Source organism: Balaenoptera acutorostrata, chromosome 5 (genome assembly GCF_949987535.1).
Source record: "Balaenoptera acutorostrata chromosome 5, mBalAcu1.1, whole genome shotgun sequence".
NCBI lineage: Eukaryota > Metazoa > Chordata > Mammalia > Artiodactyla > Balaenopteridae > Balaenoptera > Balaenoptera acutorostrata.
The window spans coordinates 35,922,867-35,933,196 of record NC_080068.1 but is presented as its reverse complement, the minus strand read 5'-3'; the positions used below and the strand labels follow the sequence as shown (position 1 = coordinate 35,933,196).

The 10,330-nt window shown below is 46.5% G+C and overlaps 1 protein-coding gene across 1 annotated transcript; it reads left to right on the top strand.

Moving 5' to 3' along the window:
* Positions 1-337: 337 nt before the first annotated feature.
* SFRP2 (secreted frizzled related protein 2) lies at positions 338-8,726 on the top strand. The gene is made up of 3 exons (XM_007189443.2): positions 338-1,110; positions 3,478-3,558; positions 7,542-8,726. Exons 1-3 carry the CDS (start codon positions 612-614, stop codon positions 7,844-7,846), a joined length of 885 nt encoding a protein of 294 aa, XP_007189505.1. The 5' UTR covers positions 338-611; the 3' UTR covers positions 7,847-8,726.
* Positions 8,727-10,330: the final 1,604 nt, after the last annotated feature.

The following is a 10,330-nucleotide window of genomic DNA, read 5'->3' as shown; positions in this document are numbered from 1 at the left end:
TCCCTCAGGGACCTGGCGACAAGGCCGCTGGTCACGTCCCCCTATCTCCCGCAGCCCGTGCTCCTCACGCTCACTGTTGGGGCGCAGCTGCCAGGCTGGTCTATTTGTTTGTTTGTTTGTTGTTTACAGCAGTCCTAGAGCGCGCGCTTGGCAGCATCCTCGGGGGCGGGGGGAACGGGGGTCGGTGGGGCGCAGCCAGAATTTCCTTCCAGGGAGCGCGTGAGGGGCATTCTCAACGTAAAACCAGACCCAGAGAGTAGTGACCAACCCTCCTCGGATTACTCTCCACTGGCTCCTCCCTCGCTCCCCCCCACCTCCAGATTTGCATTAAAAAGGCCAAGAAAACGCTGGCCGGGCCCCAGCAGTGGCTCACTCTGCTCCCCCGGGTCGGAGCCCCCTGGAGCTGCGCGCGGACTTGCTGCGCGGAGCCGAACGCAGAGCCCCTCGCCGCCGCAGTCCGCGCGCCCGGCGTCCCGGCTTTCCCACCGCCCGCTTCCCAGGCCCCGAGCCGCGCCGAGCGCAACGAGCGGGCTGGGAAGAGCTCCGGCCCCTGCCGCCTCGCGCTTCCCCGCCTTGGCTTCCTCCGCCCCACCGGGGGTCGCGCGCCCACGATGCCACAGGGTCCCGGCTCGCTGCTGCTGCTCGTCCTCGCCTCGCACTGCTGCTTGGGCTCCGCGCGCGGGCTCTTCTTCGGCCAGCCCGACTTCTCCTACAAGCGCAGCAACTGCAAGCCCATCCCGGCCAACCTGCAGCTGTGCCACGGCATAGAGTACCAGAACATGCGGCTGCCCAACCTGCTGGGCCACGAGACCATGAAGGAGGTGCTGGAGCAGGCGGGCGCCTGGATCCCGCTGGTCATGAAGCAGTGCCACCCGGACACCAAGAAGTTCCTGTGCTCGCTCTTCGCCCCCGTCTGCCTCGATGACCTGGACGAAACCATCCAGCCGTGCCACTCGCTCTGCGTGCAGGTGAAGGACCGCTGCGCTCCGGTCATGTCCGCCTTCGGCTTCCCCTGGCCCGACATGCTTGAGTGCGACCGTTTCCCCCAAGACAACGACCTCTGCATCCCCCTCGCTAGCAGCGACCACCTCCTGCCGGCCACCGAGGAAGGTAAGCCCTCCTCCTTATTACACACCCCCCACCAGCTCCGCTAAGGCTTTCCGGGGGTGTTCTCGCGGCCCCCGCCCCCCATCCCGATGCTTCCCCGCCGGGGGTGCCAGTCCCGGGCAGGGCAGACGCTCTCCTTGCCCTGGTGTGTCATCGTGACAAATCTGAGATACCCCCCCCCCCAAACACACACCCAAGTCTCTCATTCCCTTCCCGAGTTATACCAGTTGCTCTTTCTAAGGGACAGTTTAGAAGGGGAGTGGGGTGAGAAAACGTAGAACTGAAAGAGATCTTTCCCGTGTAGATATATGTACAATTCTTTTTGAAGATGCTAGCACGGGGGCCGCAACTGAGAGTGTTGGAAGTGGTCCTGCTAGGAGGAGTTGGCGGTGAGCACCCTGGCCAGAGCACGCTGGCCTCAGCCTCACGCAGCACGTTCTTACCACTGGGCAGGATTCTAGGCACAGGGACATTCCCTACAGGCACGATCGCCAAAATGTGCAAACAGATAGTCTTTTAAGGCACTCTCTGTTCTTTGCCGATTTAGGCTTTGAAAATAAAAAGCAGGACTGGCTCATGCGTGTTGAAAATTGAGCATTGGTTGTAACTGCTCAGAGGTCCAAGAAAGAGGGCACAAAGGGAATCTCCAGGAATCATTTTTCTATCACTAATCAGCTTTTATCTTAGGAGTGGTTTTAATTAACTGGAGAAAATCGTGCAAAAGAGAGTTTCCCAAGTTTTTTAGAAAATAGAGGGGGAGTTCCTGTGCAGAAACCATCAAAGCAATGAAAACCTCATGGGCTCTTGATAGTCTTCCTGAAAGGAAAACATATACAATGTGTCTGAGCTGATTTAGGTCCCCCCGGGATGGAAAGGGGGCTTCCTAATCCCTTTCAGGGCTCCACCAGCATCTCCCTTTCCATCTCTAATTGTTTTCCTACAGCCATCATTAGTTAAAGAAAATGCAAAGTTGCTTAGCAATCTTTCCTGGCAGGCACCGTGAGTTTGCAATCATCTTATTGGTTAGATTTATAATTTATTGCAAATGTTTGGCATATTTCAAACATTTGTCCAACATATACCACAGACCAACCAACACAGGTTAGTAACATTTTATATACACTCCTAGAGCTCCTAATTGGAAAAGTTTCATTTTGTTTGAGACAGGGGAGTTAAGGGCAGTTTTATGTGTGTTGCTTTTGTTTTTATTTTTCACAGTCCCACAAACATTATATACTACATTTCTCCAAAAAGTCATTTCCCCCTTCAAAATAAAAGTTTACGTGTTTCAAAATCTGCTCTGCGCTTTTTCTTATTTGATAAATAACTTCTAAAATGAGTCATATAGTTCTTTTTTCCCTGCGAAAATGCAATTTCATATTAATGAAATTTCACCTAAATTTTAAAGACAGCATTAGTACATTTATAAGTGGGAGAAAATGAATGTTTTCTTTTTTCCCTTTTCCCAAGGAATCAGACTCTTTTAGAAGAGCCTTTAGCAGGCTCTCTCATGATTGTGCTAGTGCACCTTCCTGGGTTTGGTCAGATTTCAACTGGCTTCAGGAGAAGCTTTGGGTTTTTGTTTGTTTGGGTTTTGTTGTTGCTGTTGTTTTGTCTGTTTGTTTTTGAGAGTTTGAAACAGGCAAAGAGAGGCAAGAAGAATCTGCACCAGGGATGAAGATAACAGTGAAATAAATGCTGCTTAACTCAAGCACAAACTTGGCAGAAAGCACGAGGTGATACAGAACCATTTAGAGCAGGCTATAGTCATTAGCAAGGTGTGCTACCAAGGGGGAAGAACCCAGACGTGAGCCTTACAATGCTAGCCACCCCGCCCTGTCCAGACCTGAAAATATCTTGAAATGACTCCCCCGAGAGACAAGTCAGCTGAAGAGCCCAGCAGAGGCCAGGCTGCACCAGTGACCTGCAGCTGAGAAAGACGATCTTCTGGCCGTAGTTTGTGGTTGCTAGTTTTCCAAAATTCCTTAAGGGTCTTTTGGTGCTTTCTCCTCAGAGAGGCTTTGGGACTAACTTTTTCAGAGACCGAGTTTGTCCCAGGAGTGGGAGGAAGAGTGAAAAGCTGCAGCCTGTCTCAGTTACCTGCGGCTGCACCTGCACACTCCACCAGGGCGCCCTTTGCTTGGGGAGTCATCATACATGAAACACAGCACGTGGGTATTTTTGCCTGTCCGAAAGATGGGAGGCATGGGAGACTGTCTTAAGAATGAGTGGTTCTTCTTTTATAAATGAGGCAGAAGCTGGGGTCTTCCAGGACAATTGCTACTCTTGCCTGAATAAGCCCCTGAGTTGTTTACAAATGCCACCTGCTGTTTCATTTTAAGCAGACTTACTAACTTTTCATGTTTCTAGCTCCAAAGGTATGTGAAGCCTGCAAAAATAAAAACGAAGATGACAACGACATAATGGAAACTCTTTGTAAAAATGATTTTGGTAAGTAATACACCACCAACAACAAAAGTTTTATTGCCCAGTAAAACTGAAAGGTACAATTCATTAAGATGTTACTAGATAAAGTTTGGGTGACATATCATCACAGTTCATCTTTCCTTGAGCTAATCATCTGTGTTATCCTAGTTTCCTCCCTATGTAACTATCTTGTATCGAGTTGTATCTTTTTAGGTGAGAGTCATTGCTCTGTTAAGCAATAATCAAATAATGAGAATTGTTCACATTATGAATTTACGATGGCACATTTTTCATTTCACTATGGCTTTTTCTTGCCAACAAGCATAATCTTGGACCATGTTCTCTTTTAGTCACTTAACATGTGTCCCAGGGATGGGAACATGTAAATATGAGCCTCAGCAAAACAGATTCAAAGCATGAAGTTGGCCAAAAATTGAAATTTACTCCAGTGCCAAACAGAAATATTTTTACGTTATTCATAACCCATGATGCTCTGCTTCCCATGTTCCACCATCAGTGAGTATATCCAAGGTACTGGTTAATAATATGTCAGGGAGAGTTTCCTTAAATTTAAAAAGAAGAAACAATAAAACTAGGAGTTTACTCTGGCAAGATACATGCAAGGTTCCATGATGACAAGGTTCTGGAGCACAGTAAATAACGTGCGAGGTATGTTACCCAAGTTCCACGGCGTGTGGGTCACTCCCCTTAAGAAAGAACTATAAGAGGAAGGAGGGTTGGAGACTGTCCACCCAGAGCTCCAGCAGCACCTCATCTGTGTCCTCAGGCCTCCAAGGGGAGCAGAGGAGCCAGCTAGACACAGGATCAGTGCTGTGTTGGGGGAGAGTTGGGAATGGCCAGGAACTTTGCCCAGATACCTGAGACATTCGTGTTTTCCTCCCATTCCAAGAGCAGGCACTTTTGGGTGTGTTTGAGGGGTTGGTATTTAAAAGTATTTATTCAGGCAGAAGGTTGAATTTACTGGTAAACAGATGTGGTCCCTGTTCTAGCAAACAATAACAGACTGTAACAGATCTGTATGAACACTTCTACATACTCAATTAAGTCCTGGAGACAGAGAAATCACTCCAGCGCCCACTGTGGAGGACTGCCCTCCCACCCTCTCCTTACAATTTACCAGCCCAGAAATCTCAGACCTGGCCAGGTCCCTGAAACTGGAAACAACCCAATCACTGCCCCTTACAACCCCAGGTGTCTTGCAGGAAGGGTCCTGGGCTTAACCTTAGCAGGTCCCGGGACAGCCGTAGCTATAGGAGAAGCTTCAAACTGCTGAGGAAGGGGAAAGGAAGGAGGTAACTCTGAGTGCTAGCCAGTCCTTCCCCTCAGTGAGAGCCACAGATGGATGATAGGGTTTCAAATGTCTATATTCTAATACATACAGCTCTCAGAGTAGGAGAGGGCCAGGCATGTTGGCAGCAGCAACCCTAAAGCTCCAGAGCCTTGCCCAAAACACGGTTCTTAGCTTCTATGCTACAGGATTTGATTAAGGACAAAATTTTTAAATATAATTTTAATAAAGTTTATATAAAAATGTATATAAAATATCATTTTCTTCTGGTAAGTTATGGCCTTTGCACCAGATTTAGTATAGATCTCTCTCCTGACTTCCATGAAAAAGTTTAGTGGGGCTCCACAAAAGTTGAAATTAGAGCACATGCGCACACACACACATTACCTGCTTGCTTTGTGGCTTACCTTACAGAAGACCTCCTTCCTAAGGATGCTGCATCAAGACCTGGGCCAAAGAAATGTTTGTGTCTGTGTGTGTGTGTGTGTGTGTACAACGTTCTCTCTCCTTAGAGGAGAGAGCCTTTCAAAACAACATGGAAGTCATTACACTTAAGGTATCACACATGCAGATACCTCACAAGCTTTGTTTTCTATTTCTCCACATTCAATTTGTCCCAAAGGGGATAATGAACCTAAATTGTAGGGGGTGCGTGTTATACTGGTTTATAAGCGGTTCTCCACATCGCCTCTGTACCCTGGGGGAGTAATGAAAGGGTAGAAGGAACAAGGGTAGAAATCGGAATCATCCATGAAAGCATGACACTCTCTCCACTGCACTTGGAGTACAGGGAAGATGGAGAAGACTTCCTTATTACAGTGGGGAAAGTACTGGTGAAGAAAGAATAGCCCAGAACTGCCCGCCTCTGAATGCAGTCTATTGTTGGAGCAGACAGTATCAACACCCCTGCCTCCTACCATGTGTGGCATCCCCGTTCACATCTTCCAGGGCAGGAAAAGTTATCTGAGGACTTCGATTCCCTATATTTGGTCCCAGCTGAAAACCCAGGGAGGAAATGTCTGAAGTTCTCCCATGGTAAGCTCTTGCAAAGTTGGTTATTTCATAGCTAGAGAAAGATGAGTAATAAATCTCCCCCCTTGTTAAAAGTGATGGTTCTTCTGATATTTGGAGCTCAAGAAAGTCTAATTTGACCAGGAGAAATCTCACACATGCTCTGTCTGTGCTATGGATGAGACTCCCAGGTAACATTACAATCACTTCTCCTACCGTATACCTTCCCCACTCCCAGCCCTTAGGCAGAGGCCATAGGAACATGTGACATTGCCATGTGGCTTATCTCATGATAAACCCTGAGAGCTCAGTACTACAGCCCAGATGCATATCAGACAAATAATGGTTGGCCAAGTCCCAGTATCCTTGATTTACCTGGTTGAGCCTCAGTCATTTCTTGGTTGACTAGAAAAGCCATGCTTAGTCAAATTCCCCTTCTGAGAGAGAAAGAAAGAAAGAGGAAGAAATTTCCAGAACAGTGATATACACAAAAAAACCTCTTCCTCTATTACTAATTTAAACAATGCATTAAACTCCATCAGAGTCAGGAAGTCACACCTGCATGTCATCTATATGGAACAATTGTTAATGTCACCAAGGGTCTGACGACACATTACAGTGGGCGTATTAATGCACCAACCAGGACAAGAAATTCGATACTATGCCTAAGAGATCACAGTGGTGTTACAGGAGGAGGTTTGGGGACCAGAGTTCTGAGAATTAGACTTTGCCAGGGCACAGCCTAACTGGGTGACCTCATGTTAAGTCACTAAACTTCCCTGGATTTCAGATTCTTTGTGTACCAAGAAGAGATTTTAACTGGATGATCCCTTCCAGCCTTAAAATTCTATCCTTTCCCTGCCTTCATGGAGTCTTGAAATTTAATTCCAGCATGTATGTTTGTAGGGTTGTCTTTCCCAAAGCATACTGTTCATGACTATAAAATGTGACTTTTATCGTAAACCACTTACTTTTGGTCTTAGCATTCTAATGAGTCTACATATCCATCTTGGAAACAGTACATATATGATCTGTAAACGCCTTGGCCTCAGACAGGCAAATGATAGCATATGAGGATGAGGTCTTCAGAAAAACACTTTTACAGCTAAACATGTTGTGCTCTTAAAAAGAGTCTTGGCTATTTTTTCTCTGAGTTACTTTACCAAATCAAATGCAGCTGTAAGATCAATTCTCCTTCCCTGTAGTTTGTTCTTTAGAAAACAATGATTTTGTGATATAATTTCCTTACAGGTTTGTCCAAAAACCTCTCCGACGTAATAAATTGAGTTTAACGTTTATGGCCACAGAAGGATCGTGTTTCACCTAAGAGTCAGGCATTTCTTTTCATGCTGAAGTTTCCAATAGGGGAAGTCATTTGTCAAGGAGAGCACACACCACAGGCAGCCTACGTACAAACACAAGAACACAAGGGCAAGGAAGAAAAGTCAATTGAGTCCCCGCAAAGAAAGTTTTTAAAGGATGGCTGGTTTGAAACAAAGTGCCTGACAAACCCTTTGAGGCTTTAGAAATGGAGCCACCTGCTGCCCTCAGCTCCCAACCCCCTACCCGCAGCCCCTGACTGTCCCATCAGCCCTGGGAAGCTCTTCTTCCCTCTCCCAAGCCGAGTCACAAATATGCAGTGGGATGTGTTCCCTCCTTATCACTCTGTCCTCTCTTGTCTTCGTAGCACTGAAAATAAAAGTGAAGGAGATCACCTACATCAACAGAGATACCAAAATCATCCTGGAGACCAAGAGCAAGACCATTTACAAGCTGAACGGTGTGTCCGAGAGGGACCTGAAGAAGTCGGTGCTGTGGCTCAAAGACAGCCTGCAGTGCACGTGCGAGGAGATGAATGACATCAATGCGCCCTACCTGGTCATGGGGCAGAAACTGGGCGGAGAGCTGGTCATCACCTCTGTGAAGCGGTGGCAGAAGGGGCAGAGAGAGTTCAAGCGCATCTCCCGCAGCATCCGCAAGCTGCAGTGCTAGTCCCGGGGCCACCACCCGGGCTCTGCTGACCCTTCCCACTTCTGCTGTGGGACCTCAGCACTCATTTCCCAAGCACAGTCCCTGCAGCTCCAGCCCCAGCCTGGAGCGGCTTCCCCTGTCTTTTGCACGTTTGCACCCCTGGCATTTTCTGAGTTATAAGGCCCCAGGAGGCCTCAGGAACAAATAGTTGTTTTCACATAAAGGAAAAACCCACCCAAATCTTGTAGAAATCTTCCAACTAATAAAATCACGAAGATTTTTATGAAGTTTTAAAATAGCTCACTGAAAAGCTAGTTTTGAATACGTGCAACTGTGACTTGGGTTTGATTTTTTTTGGTTGTTTGGTTTGGGTCAACCGATTTTCACTTTCTGCTGAGGTTGCCATAACGTGCAAATAGCTTTACTTTTCTCTGTGGCCCAAACTTTCACTTTTCTGTGTGGGTCCAAAACCCAGTTGAGATAAAGCTGGCTGTTATCTCAACTTCTCTCTCAGCTCCAGCCTGACACTCAGCACCTAAAAGTCTTATAACAATTCACCTGTCATTTTACATCCCTGTTGGGAACTTACAACTCTAGCATGTATTGCATTTCGCATTTCCAGGTAGAGTACTCCCATTTATAAAAACCACATTAACCACCGTAGCATGAGTTCTTCAAATAAAGGGCAAGACAGACTGATGTTATGATTGACCCGAGTACTTTAAGCTTTGTTTAAAACATTTTTTTACTTAATTTTGCAAATTAAACCATTGTAGCTTACCTGTAATATACATAGTAGTTGACCTGAAAAAGTTGTAAAAATACTGCTTTAACCAACACTGTAAATATTTCAGATAAACATTATATTCTTGTATATAAACTTTACCTCCTGCTTTACCAACTCCTGGTCTTGTGTCTTGTCTTCTTCTTGGGAGGAACTGGGAAGGGAGCTGAACAAGAGCTGTCACCTCCTTTGTCCTGAGGCCCAGCCTTCCCGCAGTTTGAAGTGCCCGTTTCCTCTGTGACTCAGAAAGTGCCTTTCCCCACACCACCCATCACCCGCTCCTGCCTCCCATCTCACTCAGCTTTTACCACTGCGGACCCTGCCGGGAGGCAGGGATGGACAGGCTTTTGTCTGGTCTCAGCAGTCCCGCAGCAGCTCGTCGGGACACTAGTCTTAGCCTACGGTTCACAAGCTTGACAGTTGTGCTTTTCATTTATGCAGATTTTTTTAATGAAAAAGAATCACCATTGCAAAAATGTTCATTCTTTCCCCACTTCAACTCTAATGCTCAGCTAAACAGAACCATGATTTGAAGAGTAGCCATTGGAAGGCAGAGGGTAGGGAGGGGATGGTGAAAAAACAGCATGAAGGTGAGAAGGGCATCCATCCACAAAGCGTCCATCCAAACGCTTCGTTGTTCTATTTTAGGAGCCTCCAGAGAAATTCTATTAAACACACGAGGAAACAGGCTCAGAGGGGTTAGGCGGCGTGGACCCACTGCCACAAGGCAGAGTCAGAGCTAAAACTCAGGCCTTTCAGATGACAAATTCTATCTTCTATTTAATCCAGGATGGATTATAGGAACAGGGTGGCACTCATCAATTCAACAAATACTCATTGGGCATCTGCTGCATGCCTGGCCCTGTTCTAAGTGCTGTGGATATGTACATCAGTCCTTGTTCTCATGGCGTTTACATGAGAGGGTGAAAGAAAATAACCACAATTACAATTATATATTTACAACTGATAAGTTACATGAAGTATAAGGACAGGTAATACATGAGAGCAACAGAGTGTCCTCAGCAAATCCGAAATTTTTAGTGGTGTTCGTGTGAAGACTTTATCTGATAGCATTTTGTTGATTTAGTTTAAAAGTTTCCTGAACATACAGCCATGATCTCTCTACAGCGCTTCAAGCTCTTCTAGCTCCAAAAGTCAATAGAGCCCTTTGCCTACCTGAGCTGCACAATTCCTTTCATCTTTCTCTGGATTACCACCTGACTCTGCTTCTCACCGATTCCACAAACTCATGGCACGACCCTCTTCCTAAAAGGCACGCATGGACTGGAAGAGGGACACTCATGATCAAGGCCATTACTCATTGTAAACATTTGAAACAGGAAGCTAGGAACCCTGGAAAAGGCGAGAGAGAGAGAGAGAGAGAAATAAAAGACAAAAGAAAGTAGACCAAGGATTTAGGAATTAGAAAGTGAAAATAGGTACAACACATCCAAAAGTAGTGGAAAGAAACAATTTGGAAGAAACTGACCTGTCTGAATGCCCCCTCTCCAATCAAAGCAAAAGCCACCTGCCTGTGTTAAGGGATGCAAACTCTCCAGCTCTGGAGAGCTTGTTAATGCCAGACACAGCCTCCTTTGGTCATGTTGTAAAGAAGTGGCAGAGGCATCACTCCCGTGCCTGCATCCTGCCTTATGGGCCTCTCTATGGACTTTCCAATCCCCACACAAATCTTGTTCCCATCTTTGGCAAGCCTATAAGTC